This window comes from Palaemon carinicauda, chromosome 8 (assembly GCF_036898095.1).
Source record: "Palaemon carinicauda isolate YSFRI2023 chromosome 8, ASM3689809v2, whole genome shotgun sequence".
Lineage (NCBI taxonomy): Eukaryota > Metazoa > Arthropoda > Malacostraca > Decapoda > Palaemonidae > Palaemon > Palaemon carinicauda.
Window position 1 is genome coordinate 130,464,274 of NC_090732.1, and position 15,160 is coordinate 130,479,433.

The following is a 15,160-nucleotide window of genomic DNA, read 5'->3' on the forward strand; positions in this document are numbered from 1 at the left end:
ATGATTACCTATAGTTTATGTTGCGTAACTCAAATTGATTTGACTCTGCCATGGTTCAATTAGCTTCCAAATAAACGTTGTCTCACTACTGCTCTGATCTAGCAAAGGGTACATGGATGGGGTGTGCATGCCAATCATGCGGGTCATTATTTTGTGAATATTTTCTTTTCAGATGAGCGGGAGTGTGTTTTTAATATAAGTACCGAAATAGATGAAATTACACAAGATTTCAAATTGCTAGATTCTACACCTCTTATGAGATGTCTTCTGACAGAATTCATGCCGTAACTGAAGTAGAGAGGAAAAAATAGCTCTTGTAAATTAACTTGGGAACTGATGCATAAATATTTAGAAGTTCTTAATTGGTTAAAAAGGCCAGGTCATGATTACATCATACAAAAATCAGAATAACTTGAAAATGCTAACAATGCATAAGTAGTTATCCAAAATCAGTCTTCCAAAAGCAAACAACGGACTTAGTGAAATGGTGTTCACATTTCAATTAATCAATACGTAGGTTGTGTCCCTGCTCCCTTTAGTCATACAGAGAAAAATGCCAAACTAGGCAGCACTTGGTCTTCTCTTATGGTGAATTCCAGTTTTGCTAGAAATCAATATATATTAATCTTTGTTTATGAAAGAATTGATTTTCAGAATTATTAGTAACACAAAAACAGAGACGTAAATATCAACAGTCCTGAATGCAGTTCATGAGATACTCTTCCAACGCGAGAAAGTTTGCCTGGTGTTGATATGTAAATGCTCAGCTAGACAGACAAAGGAAACATTACTGTACACAGGATAACATGACAAACCAAAATCTAAAATTACCAATACAAAACCAGCATGATAGGTTAAGTTGGAAGCCAAAGAACCAGTCAGGTTTCAGTGTTGCCTGGTACCTGTCTTTCAACATGAGAAAAATGTGAAGATTTATTCTTACTCCCAAAGTAAAATGTAATAGTTGATCAGGAGCTTGGGCGAATGACAATGTTAAAACTTGTAGGGACTTTGATAAAATCAGATGGCCCAACAGTGTATAGTACTGTATATTGGCTGATATTTAGATAACGGTAATTTGTTACATTTGTGGAGATTTTATGTCAAGAATACTTGTTAAAAATTTAAAACAATCTGGTATTCCCCCATCCTGAAGTTGAGTATTATCCAAAAATTGTCACTTCAACTGTACTTGTCAATTATTGCCATAGGCTATATGACAATTTTTTTTAATATGCGAGGTCAAGTTGAGTGTACCCCTCTAGTCAAGGCTGGAGGTCAGACTGTATGTTAGATTAGGCTAAGGATTGTAGGTTAGAGTGATAGTTCTACAGTATTTGTACCATGGCTTAGTTGCTAACTCTCATGTATCAATGCTCTATAAGACCCTGAAGACAATACCTAGGCTACATATGTGATGGAATTAGATTGTTTAATGTATGAAGGTCAATTTTCATAGGTTTTCTTTTAGCTTGATTGGCTAGAGCTATACAGTATATCATATTGCTTAAAATATGAAAACATTGCAAAGTAAATATGAAGACTATTTTGAATGTAGTTATTATCTTTTATGATAGTTTTTATCCTAAGAGTTCCTATTTATTTTTACATAGTGAGTGACTGCCAATGCATTACAATTTAGTAATGAGCAGAGGTAGTCATAAAAGATAAGATTCTTAGTCTGTAACAAAACAAAAAAATTAGAAATAACATTACACACTGATGGAGTATTTTAGCTTAAGAAAAGATACTGTACATACTGATTCCTAGACCACCATTCATAGAGTTCACACAGGGAACAGGTGCCTTGTGGTTTGTGCCTGGTGATTCCAGGAGGGGAAGGTATAAGGTATGGAGAAGAAAGAGGTAAAGATTTTGTTTTATTTTTGTTTCCGTTAAATTTGAAAGCTCACGATTCATTGATATAAGCAATGTGATCTAGAGGTATTTATAAAAATAATAAAAGTAAATACCGTACTTTAAATTTTAGGTAAAGGCATGAGCCATATATTTTTCAAACTGGTTATCTTGTGTTCTATCCATTTCTGACCATGAATATAGCCTATAAGAAAACCCCTGTTTGTAGTTTCCCTACCCCATATATATAAACAATTATGAGGTATCTCGGGGAATTGGGTTCTTGGGTGGGGAAAATCAAAGGTTGAGGGTTTTTCAGATATAATAGTGGTCTTAAATGCATGAAAAACACAAGATAAGATGTTAGAGGAATATATGGTTCATTTAATTGGCGTGAAATTCCTGTAATTTATATCACGTCCCACAACTTGTCTTTTGCTCCACCATGGCTTCTTTTGCTCGCAAATAAAACTTTGCATTCGTATGGATCTAGAAGAGGTCATAGGTGTGCTGAGCATGCCAACCATGTGGGTCATTATTTTGGTGATATTTTTTTTTCATGTGGGTCATTATTTTGGTGATATTTTTTACTCATATTAGCAACAACACCTATACAGTATAGTGAACTGGGAATGTTATAAATTTAATCAAGTACCAAAATAGATTAAATTACATTAAATAGATTGAAATCCCTTTTGCTGGAACTTAAGAGGGGGGGGGGGGGGGGAGAATGGTTGTTGTAAACAATGTCAGGAAACTTGGGTACAAATACTTTGAAGCTCAAAGCCAGTTAATTGTTACAGCATACAAAACACAAGTGATGGCAAACAATGCATGTGCAGTAACCCACCTTCAGACTCCCAAATTTAAACAATAGATTTGGCCAATGAAATGGGGTTCACCTTTTAGTCGATCGATATTCAAGTTATAATGCCGCAGTCCCTGTTAAGTAGACAGAAAATAATGTCGAAATAGCCAGCACCCGTCCATTTCTTATAGTGAATAACAATTTCCATAGAAATTAATGCATCATATGCTGTCTTATTGAAGAATGGTAAGGCCACAACACAGTACTATATAGGTCTTACATTCCAATGTAAACCTGAAGAATTTTGATCAGTCACTTCAAAGTCATCATAGAATAGTCAAAGATAATAGTTTGTTGCTTTTAGCTAAAATTAAAACTTAAGCTCGTCAAAACAGACTACCGGTTGTTTTTTTTTTTTTCTTTTGTCCAAAGTAATATCCTTGGTAGTTGATTACTAATATATTGTAGTCATAATAAGGTATAGAATGAGGAAAGAGTATTTAACTGCTCAACATGAAAAATAGACACTGAGCCTTTCCAATCTAACTAGAATTAATCCTTATATTATGTCTGTAGTTGTTCTGTACTTAATGCCCATGGGGAGAGGAATATCGATAATGGAAAGGCTTATTACAAGGCCGTAGCTAGTGTTGTAAACCACAATTTTTTTGGTGCTGGCACATTTTAGAAATGCTGTGTCATTCATCTTGTTTGAGACTTTTTTACCTGCCATTAAGTCGAGAACACTGTGTCCAGTACTGGTGAGAAATATAATGATTGGAAAGATGGGATTCACAGTGCAAATGAAGCCCTTCTTTTCAGATAGCCTTGTAACACCTGCTAGGCCAACATTTCTCACAGTTACTACCTGTATCTGTAATCTTTGTACTTTTGAGTTTGTTGATTGTTTTCTTTCTTTTGAGTTTGTTGATTGTTTTCTTTCTTTTGAGTTGTGGAATTGCTGCATCTTTCATTACCTGTAAGTTATCTCTTGAGTGTCATGAGTGCTTTTCCTTCATGGACTAGGTTTGTTATTTCCTCCCATTCTTTTTTTTCAAGTCTGGGCTTGGAAAGAGTGTAGTGTTGCCTATGCAATTTGCATCCACATTAGAACTTGAATAATATTAGTGTAATTTCAATTTCACTAAAATTTTAGAATATGTTGATTCCCAAGTACAGCATTATAAGAGAAGTGAACTGGTGCAATATCCAGAAAATACTGTATAATACTGTATTAGATATTAACAGTTTATAGTTACAGTAGCTGCTCTGATTGGAAAGTAGGATTATTTTATAGTTGTGTTTCACACTGTGAATACTAATGATATACTGTACTAAATACTGGTATATTTTATGTTTTGTTTGAATTGGAAATATTTTCTGACAATTCTCCAGAAGTAAAGTGATTGTTGATGTTATGGCTGTAATGCTTCAGTTTTATGGTTAAGATGATAAATGATACCCATTTTCTGTCTTTGTTGAAATTATTGATGTTTATCTGTGAGTGAACAATTTCTGTTTTGTATAATTAGTGTGTGAGGAAAGTGAAAGTGACCTTGGTGAGCCATGCTGTCTGGTGAGTTGGATGGGCCTTGTTGTAGTCTCATTGTTGGGAAACCTCATTCCTCCATGACCAGTCATTCTGGTTTGTTACACAACAGCAAATGTGTATAGTTTTCTCTTCAGATTTGGATACTTGATGATGATGTGTATTTTGTACGTAGTTTTACCCAAGTCAAAAGAAGTTGTTGTATAATTAATTTGAATGAAAAGAAATTGGTTATGTTTCATTTATTGCTGCTTTTCAAATATTTCCCTCAAAGTTCTGCAATATAGTAATAAAAAGACCTTTATAAATCATTAAGAAATAATTGTATGTTTTATAAAGGAGTTATTGATGATACAGATATTTCTCGCATATGTAAGATTTTGCTGTACAAGTAATTTTCCAGAATTTTGGTGGTAGGTACATGAGTTTGAAAAGACTTTATAGAGCACTGCATTTCATTTTCATTTCCAGTACTGTACTGTACTACTGTTCAGTATTGGTAATTGAAACTAAGAATAGCTACCCTCATGATTTCATTTGCTGAATACTAGATTTAACTACACTATTTTAGATACCTGTTTTACTATCCAGTCAAATAGTTACTGACACAATATTATTTAAATTTTACTAGAAATAGCATTAGCTTTAATAGTAAGGTGGAAGTTTCTATAGTATGTGAAGCTCTTCAGCCGTCTATGTTGTTAACATTGAAATAGTACTCTGTGGGTTGTGAAAGTAAAGTAATAAACACTGAAAATCTTTACAAAGTCGGAATTATGATTTAGTAAAATTTAATGACAAATTACTGTAGATAGTTTGTCTTGAGTGAATTTTAAAGTAGAAAGTTATTGTACTTAACATTTTGGAGATGAGCAATCAGAGGTTGAAAAATGAAAGAATTATGTACATGTTAGGTAAATTTTGACAGGGAATGATATTACTTTTGAAATTAAAAGTCATCTTGTTGTCATTGTAGTGCTATAGGTAAATTTGAAAGGACACCAATGCTAATTTTCAAAGATACAATACACATTGTCCACAAATTTTGATCAAGTTAACTGGTGTTTCTCTTTACTTGAGACAAAAATTAGTGTGGAATTTACATTACAGATATGTATAGTTGTTCCGTAACCGAAATACAAACCACGCTATTTACAAAGGGTTTACTTTTAGCGCAGCTGAAATGACGAGCCAATAGTTTTTAACGAGGGTTAATTACCACCGCGCTAGTTAGCGGGGGGTGGGGAAGGGTAGCTTGCTACCCCTCCCCCTTCCACACACCGGTGACTTGCTTCACTTCACTTTTGGCTCGGCGGTGATCAGACGTGTCTGCTCATTGCCTTCGTGACAGCCTTTAATTTTCGGCTTTTTCTTTTCAGCGTGTGTGTTGGTTGGAAGTTGACCTTCAGTTATTTTCTTTACTATGGGTACATGCCCTGGAGTTGCCGGCCGTCCTAGTGGGACTTTCATGTCGGACGTTAATACGGATCCACACACCCTCTGCCCTCAATGTCGGGGCCGACGGTGTGACCAGGAGAACATGTGCCATGAGTGCAGGGAGTGGTCTGCCTCCCAGTGGGAGAGGTTTGGCCGTCGGCGTAAGAAGAAGTCCAAGAGAGACCGTTCTCCTCCGGGGTTAGCCTTGAAGGAGGAAGGTTCTCGGGACTCTTCTTCCGCCGCCCAAACCTCCTCCGAAGCTCCCCCTCGTCCGCCTCCTAAGGAGAGTCGTCCGAGTGGGAGCACAGGCCCTTGTTCTGTTTCCCTACCTTCGGTGGGGGGAGAGGGCGTCGCCTCCCATAGTGAGGCGGTTCCCCCTCCTCCTCCGGGGGAGGTTATTGATAATGCCTTATCCAGTGATGATCTTTTACAGATTTGGTCGTCCCTGGGGCTTAAGGGCTTGCCCTCCAGGGTCGCTCTTATTGACCTTTTCTCATTGGGGGCCGCTGTTAAGCAGTCGCCGGTGGTAGCAGAGATAGACCCTCTGTCTATTGTCGACGTCGTGGTGACAGAGGCCTCCGACGTGGCTGGACCTTCCGCCGCAGGTGCTGTTGCTGGTGATGGTGATCAAGGCTCTCCTCCTCCTTCCGTACATCCTTCGAAGGGGGAAGTGAGTCCTTCGGTCTCGACTGCTGCTCAGCTTCCTTCTGAGGGAAGTGTTTTGACGGAGACTCCCCTTCGGAGGACCGATGGTCTCGACGATCTCCCCCGAGGCCGCCTCCGCCGTAAGGCTCACCGCCCTCTACGCCACAAGGGCCTCCCTTCCCCTTACAGGGGGACTAAGAGGCGCCTTTTTGGGTCTTCGACCTCCGAGGGGGACTCTCCTCGTCAGCCTCAACCTACTGCTCCGCTCTCCTTGAACCTTTCTGCAGACCGCTCACCATCTCCTGCCGGATCTTCGCCTTCAAGAGAACTCGTCACCCGACGGGCAACGGTCCCTTCGGGGCTAAGGGATTCTTCCCTTACACGAGCAGTGCTAGCACACAAGCGCTCTCCTGCTCGCCAGCGCTCACCTGCTCGCCAGCGCTCACCTGCTCGCCAGCGATCTCCTGCTCGCCAGCGCTCTCCTGCTCGCCAAGACTCTCCTGCTCGCCGACGCTCACCTGCTCGTCGGCTCTCTCCTGATGTTCGCCCCCCTCACCAGCGATCTCCTGCTCGCCAGCGCTCTCCTGCTCGTCGACGATCTCCTGCTCGCCAAGACTCTCCTGCTCGCCGACGCTCACCTGCTCGTCGGCTCTCTCCTGATGTTCGCCCCCCTCGCCAGCGCTCTCCTGTTCGTCAGCTCTCTTCCGAGCGTCAGCGCTCATTTGAGGACCCTCGCCCTGCGGTCTCTGACCACCCTTTAGTTCCTGCTGAACTCCCTGCTCACCATCTGCCTGGTCCTGTGGCTACGCAACATCGTGCTGCGCGTGTGTCAGAAACACATGTTCGCCATCGATCTTCCCGTTCCTGCTCGTGAACGCGCCGCGCCACCTGTCCTCTCACAGGACACGCGTCGACCTTCTGCTCGCCAGCGATCACCAGCTCGCCAGCGATCACCTACGCGCCAGCGATTACCTCCTCGCCAGTGTTCACCTGCTTGCCAGTGCGCACAGGCGATCTTAGTATCGCCTATTAAACAGCGACAACTAGCGCGCCGACGTTCGCCAACGCTCCTGAAGGAACATGGTTCGCCAGCTTCTAGCTCGCCATCGCGCGATCGCCCGCCTGCACATGCCACTCGCCATCGCTCGTCATTGCACGATCGCCCTCCTGCGCATGCTGCTCGCCATCGCACGACCCTGCACAATCGCCCGCTTACGCATGCTGCTCCTCATCGCACAACCCTGAACGATCGCCCTCCTGCGGATGCTGATCACCATCGCACCCCATCACGCGATCATTCACCTGCGCATGCTGCTCGCCATCGCTTGCCGCTGCATGATCGCCCGCTTACGCATGCTGCTCCTCATCACACAACCCTGAACGATCGCCCTCCTGCGGATGCTGATCACCATCGCACCCCATCACGCGATCATTCACCTGCGCATGCTGCTCGCCATCGCTTGCCCCTGCACGATCGCCCGCTTACGCATGCTGCTCCTCATCGCACAACCCTGAACGATCGCCCTCCTGCGGATGCTGATCACCATCGGACAACCCTGAACGATCGCCCTCCTGCGGATGCTGATCACCATCGCACCCCATCACGCGATCATTCACCTGCGCATGCTGTTCGCCATCACTTGCCCCTGCACGATCGCCCGCTTACGCATGCTGCTCCTCATCGCACAACCCTGAACGATCGCCCTCCTGCGGATGCTGATCACCATCGCACCCTATCACGCGATCATTCACCTGCGCATGCTGCTCGCCATCGCTTACCATTACGCGGTCATTCACCTGCGCATGCTGCTCACTATCGCACACCAGTGCGTCGACATACCACATCGCGCCATCGCCAACTTGAGCGATTGCACTCACCAGCTCGTCATCGATCGCCTGTGGATCTACATCGCCAGCGATCTTCCTCACCTACGCGGCAGCACGATCCCTCGCCGTTGCGCCAACGCTTGCGTTCGTCGCCTCGGACACGTGTTCATTTACCTGCCCACCCTCGCGCCCACTCGCTTGCGCGCCCCGCGCGATCGCTCGCCTGCGCGCCCGCGCGATCGCTCGCCTGCGCGCCCGCGCGATCGCTTGCCTGCGCGCCCGCGCGATCGCTCGCCTGCGCGCCCGCGCGATCGCTCGCCTGCGCGCCCGCGCGATCGCTCGCCTGCGCGCCCGCGCGATCGCTCGCCTGCGCGCCCCGCGCGATCTTCCGCCTGCGCGCCCGCGCGATCTTCCGCCTGCGCGCTCCCGCGAATGCTCGCCCGCGCTCCCGCGCGACCATTCGCCTTCGCGCGACCATTCGCCCTCGCGCGACCATTCGCCCTCGCGCGACCATTCGCCCTCGCGCGACCATCGTTCGCGGCGAATTCCACAGCCGGTGGTAGCAGCAGGGACATGTGCTCCTAGACGGCACTCGGGATCACCTCCATCCAAGCACAGGTTGGTAGTGCAGGACGAAGACAGGTCAGTACAGCATTCTTCCCCACCTTCTTTTCAGGCAGGTACCGTCGTGTCCACTCCAAAGGATTGCCCGATCCCTTTCTCTTTAGCGAGGATTTCGGACTCTGTGTCCTTGGAGCAGCAGACTTGGTTTGGTCCGCTGGCACGGGCGTTAGTGAGGGTTATGAAACCAGCACTCGCCGGCCAGGGTAACAAACCAGCAGCTGTCTCTCCTACGCTGAAGAGAAAGAGAGGAGTGGACTTCGTGGTGACTTCCCCCAGGGCGAAGTTGGTTCCCAAGAGGTCGGTCTCGAAGGTCCCTTCTCCTGCACGAGTACTCTCTCCTTCTCCCGTGGACGAGGCCTTTCCGTCCTCAGGTGAGTCCAGTGGGGCGGTAGTCTTCCCCTCGGCACCAGGGGGGGAGACTTCGCTTCAAGCAGGAGAATTGTCTCGTGAGGAAGGGGCCCCTCGAACCTCGTTGTTGAGATCCTGTATCCCTCCCAGGAGGGAACCCAAGGATTCCAAGACCGTCCCTTAATCCTCTGCAAGGATTCGTCAGGAACCCACGACTACCCAGGGGAATGTCCACGTATCACCCCAGGAAGAGATTCCTGGGGCAGGAGACTTAGCTGCCAGCCCGCAGGGAGGAGAACAGCAAGAGTCCGAACATGCCTTCTGGCAGGTCCTAAGCCTGATAAGGTCACATAACAGACTTACGGATCCAGTCATCGCCCCCCGTGAAAGCAAAGACACGATTCTGGATGAAGTGTTTGACGTTCGGAAGGCCCCTAAGACCAGTGCAGCTCTGCCCTGGTCTCGGGGGCTGAAGAGTGCCAGAGCTAGGGCCAACGCTCAGCTCGCACTTCTTGCCTCCTCCAGTCGTTCCACTGCAGGGAACAAGCTTATCCCTCCTCCTCGCCTTCAGCAGAGGAGGTATTTCAAGATCCTGGGTGAGCACAACCTCGCTCTTCCTCTCCATCACTCTGTGGAGGAGCTGGCGAAGGGAGTTCCCCTGGAGAAACTCTCTGCCCGGCAGGTGTCGTTCTCGGCGGCAGAGATCCTTAACCACGAGAAGGTCGCTAAGTGTGCCATGCAGGCCACTTCGTGGCTGGACTTCTGGCTAGGATCTCTGGGCATCCTATTGCGATCGGAGGACTTGTCCAAGGAGACCAATAGGAAGGCCCTAGAGACCTTCTTGCTCTCGGGCACCCGCTCCATCGAGTTTTTGGCGCACCAGGTTACCACCCTGTGGGCCAACTCCGTGTTGAAGCGTCGCGATGCTTTGTCCGAGAGATTCCATCCGAAGGTCCCCGCCGTAGATGTGTGTAGGCTCCGACATGCTTCCCTTCTGGGGGAGAGCCTGTTTGAGCCTCAAGACTAGGAGCGAACGGCTGAGAGGTGGAGGAAATCCAGCACGGACTCCCTCCTCCACAGGGCCCTTACAACTCGGCCCTTTAAGCCTCCAGCCCCGCCACAACAGCAGCAACAGCCTCGTAAGGCTCCCAAACAGGCACCGGCAGCTAAGAAAGTGGTGTCTAAGCCCCAGCCCTTTTCAGCCAAGGTCAAGAGGGGCGGTAAGTCCTCCAGGGGAGGCAGGACTCCTAGGGGTGGCAGTCCCCCTGCGTGTCCACCTGTGGGGGGATGCCTTCAGCGTTGCGTCCGCAGGTGGCAGCAACATGGGGCCGATGCTTGGACGGTCTTAGTGATCGGCCAAGGTTATCGCGTCCCGTTCACGTCATCTCAACCTCCCCTGACAGCGAATCCAGTGTCGTTGAGCTCCTATGCCATGGGATCGGCAAAGGGGCTGGCCCTTCAGGCCGAAGTCGAGACCATGTTCGAGAAGGGTGCTCTCCAGGAGGTCGTGGACGGCTCCCCAGGCTTCTTCAGTCGACTCTTTCTTGTAAAGAAGGCTACTGGAGGCTGGAGACCCGTCATCGATCTCTCGGCTCTGAACAGGTTTGTCAAACAAACCCGGTTCAGCATGGAGACAGCAGACACGGTCAGACTTGCGGTGAGACCACAAGACTTCATGTGTACACTGGATCTAAAGGACGCGTACTTCCAGATCCCAATCCATCCGTCTTCCAGGAAGTACCTGAGATTCTGCCTAGACAACAAGATCTACCAGTTCAAGGTGCTGTGTCTCGGTCTCTCCACAGCTCCTCAGGTGTTCACCAGAGTGTTCACCCTGATTTCATCTTGGGCGCACAGGAACGGCATTCGTCTCCTTCGTTACCTAGACGATTGGCTGATCCTAGCAGACTCGGAGTCGACCCTTCTTCGGCACCGAGACAGACTTCTGGATCTTTGCCAGGATCTGGGGATCGTGGTAAACCCCGAGAAGTCCTCTCTGCAGCCGTCCCAACGACTGGTTTATCTAGGCATGCTAATAGACACCAATCTCCACAAAGCCTTTCCATCAGACGACCGGATAGCAAGGCTGAGGAGGGTGGCGGAACCTTTCCTCAGGCGAAAAGAACTCCCCGCCCAATCGTGGTTGCGTCTCTTAGGCCACCTATCCTCCCTGGCCCGTCTGGTTCCAAACAGCCGCCTCAGGATGAGATCCCTTCAATGGCGGCTCAAGTCCCGGTGGAATCAAGGATCCGATTCCCCGGAGATTCTGATTCCAATGGGGTCTCTGGAACAGACGGACTCGCGGTGGTGGCTGGCCGACGAGAACCTGCGGAAGGGAGTGAGTCTTCTCGTCCTCCCCCCGGAATTGACTCTGTTTTCGGACGCGTCAAAAGAAGGGTGGGGGGCGCACATTCTGAACCAGAGGGCCTCAGGCCTTTGGTCAGAATCAGAAAAGTGCCTACACATCAACCTGCTAGAATTGAAGGCCGTCTTTCTGGCTCTTCAGCAGTTCCAACGGTTCCAGGCGGGTCACTCTGTGGTGGTGATGAGCGACAACACCACGGTAGTGGCTTATATCAACAAGCAGGGAGGCACTTTTTCGCAACAGCTATCCCATCTTGCAGTAGAGACTCTGAGGTGGACCGAAACCCACTCGATAACACTATCAGCTCGCTTCATTCCTAGCAAGAGGAATGTGCTCGCCGACAGTCTGAGCAGGGCTTCGCAGATAGTGAGTACCGAGTGGTCTTTGGATCCTCAGATAGTCAACAAAGTCCTGACTTTGTGGGGTTCCCCGACGGTGGACTTGTTCGCGACAGCCTTGAACTTCAAGCTGCCCCTGTACTGCTCACCAGTCCCGGACCCCAAGGCACTCTGGCAAGATGCTTTCCAGCAACGGTGGGACAACATCGACGTGTACGCCTTCCCACCATTCTGTCTGATGAGAAGGGTGCTCAACAGGACCAGACTATCGGTCAACTGTTCCATGACTCTAGTAGCTCCGCTATGGCATCACGCGGAAGGGTTTCCGGACCTTCTGCAACTCCTGACGGAACTCCCAAGGGAGCTTCCTCCACGACACGAGCTTCTCAGACAACCCCACTCCGGTGTCCCTCACAGGGCCGTAGCCTCGCTTTGGCTTCACGCCTGGAGACTATCCAGCGTCTCCTCGCGGAGAGAGGCTTTTTGCAACAGGTTGCGGAGAGAATGTCTCGGCACCTGCGAAGGTCCTCTGAGGGAGTCTACCAAGCGAAGTGGAGAGTCTTTTGTGGTTGGTGTCGTGGAAGGGGTATCTCTCCACTCGATGCCACTATTCCAGCAATAGCGGACTTCTTCGTGTATCTGCGAGAAGAAATGCGCCTTTCTGTCTCGGCAGTGAAAGGCTATCGCTCAGCCTTAAGCTTGGCCTTCAGACTGAAGGGCGTGGATATTTCTTCATCGCTAGAACTCTTTACTCATACGTAGCTATGAGCTTACCTGCCCCCAGTCGGAAGTGAGACCCCCTCCTTGGAACGTGGTTCGAGTCCTCAGGTCTCTCAAGAGACCTCCCTTCGAGCCATTACGCCAGGCCTCCGATCGCCACCTGTCTTGGAAGACGGCTTTCCTACTCGCCTTGGCCTCTGCCAAGCGAGTTAGTGAACTTCATGGTCTCTCGTACGACATCGCCCATTCAAGGGGATGGGGGGAGGTAACGTTCGGGTTCGTCCCTGAGTTTGTGGCCAAGACTCAGAATCCTGGAGTGCTGGATCCTTGGTTCGACTCTTTCAGGATCGCGAGTCTCTGTTCTGTAACAAACCACCCAGACCAGCTGCTACTGTGCCCAGTGAGGTGTCTGAGGTACTACTTGAAGAGAACGGCTGCAGTCCGTCCTCATATGCGAGCTTTGTTTGTGAGCACAGGCAGGACAAAGAGGAGGGTCACCAGGAACACCATCTCAGCTTGGATTCGAAGGGTTATCCACCATGCCCTGAATCCTGACCCTCCTCCGTCACGTCGCCCTCGAGCCCACGATGTCAGGGGTATTGCTACATCCCTGGCCTTCAAGAGAAACTTCTCTGTGACGCAGGTACTTCAAGCTGGGGTCTGGAAGCGTCAAACGACCTTCACAGCCCACTACCTGCAAGACGTGACCCACAGGAGCCTCGATACGTTCTCTATCGGCCCTGTGGTGGCTGCACAACAGCTAGTCTAACCTCAGGCTCCTTTTTGGACAAGTAGCAGTAGGTTGAGGGCGTTGTTACCCGGTCTTAGTCTGCGTGAATGAAAGAGTATGTCTGACCCTTACTTCTTTCTTCATTCTCCCCTCTCTTGGGGAAGCAGCATCCTGGTCCTCGCATAGCTGACCTCGACCTCTGCAGGTAACCCATGCTTCTTTGTGCTCCTAGTATTAAGCTTAATACTGTTGCGTCTCCCATACCCTGACGAGGTGGTATGGGGAACGTCCTATCCTAGAATTCCTATCTGAAGGTCTCAAGGTCAACTTCATAGGACGAGTCACACTCTCCTCCTCACACTGCTTATGTAGGCCACTCGTTCCTAGCGATGCTAGGAACCTGTGAGGTACAGGGGCTCCTTCTCTCTAGTGCTGCTCACTGAGGGATCGAGCCCCCGGGCAAGCCGAAGTCAGTAAGGCTGGGGACTTTCCACCCTTCCTAAGGGGTAAGTCACCCTTTGTAAATAGCGTGGTTTGTATTTTGGTCATGGAACAAATGACAAATTCGAAGATAATTTGTATTTTTCCTAACCATACAAACCTTAGCTATTTACACATATGTGCCCGCCATCCCTGACCCCCAAGTCAAGTCCTACCTCTAAGTGAAGTGAAGCAAGTCACCGGTGTGTGGAGGGGGGAGGGGTAGCAAGCTACCCATCCCCACCCCCCCGCTAACTAGCGCGGGGGTAATTAACCCTTGTTAAAAACTATTGGCTCGTCATTTCAGCTGCGCTAAAAGTAAACCCTTTGTAAATAGCTAAGGTTTGTATGGTTAGGAAAAATACAAATTATCTTCGAATTTGTCATGTTAGTTCTGAAAATATTGTAAGAAAACTATTACATAAGTAAAAATGTCATAGTTCAATATATGGTCTGCTACTGTATGATGTGCACATGAATGAATAAATATGTAAATATGCCATTTCCAAAATACTCTGTACATTATGGTATGTTTTCAAAGTTCAATACTCTGAAAACTTCAAGTATGAAAGTTTCTCTATACAAAAAACTTATTTTACAAAACAACATACAAAGTTTTTTCGCCTCAAATAATTAAAAAATACTCAGGATATGAAACTAAATTCGAGTGGTTAGGTTATGTATATTGAATGATTCAAATGTATTTGGCTTTACAGTATTTCGTTCTATTACGTTGAACGAAAAAATCGTGTTACGAAAGCCACTCCGGAACGAATTAGTTTTGTATCCTGAGGTATTACTACTGTAACTTTATTATGTATGCAGTTTTATTGATACAGTACTGTATATGGTTTTACATATTTTATAGAATTTTTTATACATGATGCTTAGATAATGAATGAAAACAAAATAAATACCAGACATGTTTATGTCTCATGGCTCTAAACAGAAGGAAAATACCCAGACATGGAATGTCTTTTTGGAATTTGTGATAATTTACTACTTTATTCTATTTAATTCTTATTTGCTAATTGAAAGTTACTTAATTACAACTCTTGATTTGAAAAGTTTATGAGCTTATTTTGTTACAGGAGACAATGGATACCTTTCTTGGCTTATTTGATCCAGCACTGGAAAATGAGACTACACAAACACAAGATTTGGATGAATTAAATGGCAACGTATTTCCAAACCATGAGGATCAACTGTACAAAGGTCGCAGAGGGAACCTCACTATTCGTGTTGGTACCCTTGGAGGGGTACAGAGAGGACCTAAAGTGGCTGTTCTACCTGACCAATTGCCCTCTGAGCCTCAAGAGGGCAATATTGAATATAAACTGAAGCTTGTGAATCCAAACCATGAGAGGTTCAAGAGGCTGGTATCTCAGGTAAGTCATTTGTGACCTTTTCACCTTCAACAAATTTCTAGTAA

At 47.3% G+C, this 15,160-nt stretch overlaps 1 protein-coding gene across 3 annotated transcripts in view; it reads left to right on the forward strand.

Moving 5' to 3' along the window:
* Positions 1–15,160, forward strand: part of LOC137645926 (GTP-binding protein 2-like) — an 86,076-nt gene that overhangs the window by 30,686 nt on the left and 40,230 nt on the right. For all 3 annotated transcript variants that reach the window (XM_068378980.1, XM_068378979.1, XM_068378981.1), the window contains exon 3: positions 14,820–15,116. In XM_068378980.1, the coding sequence (XP_068235081.1) occupies positions 14,820–15,116 (297 nt within the window). The remainder of the gene's footprint in view (positions 1–14,819; positions 15,117–15,160) is intronic.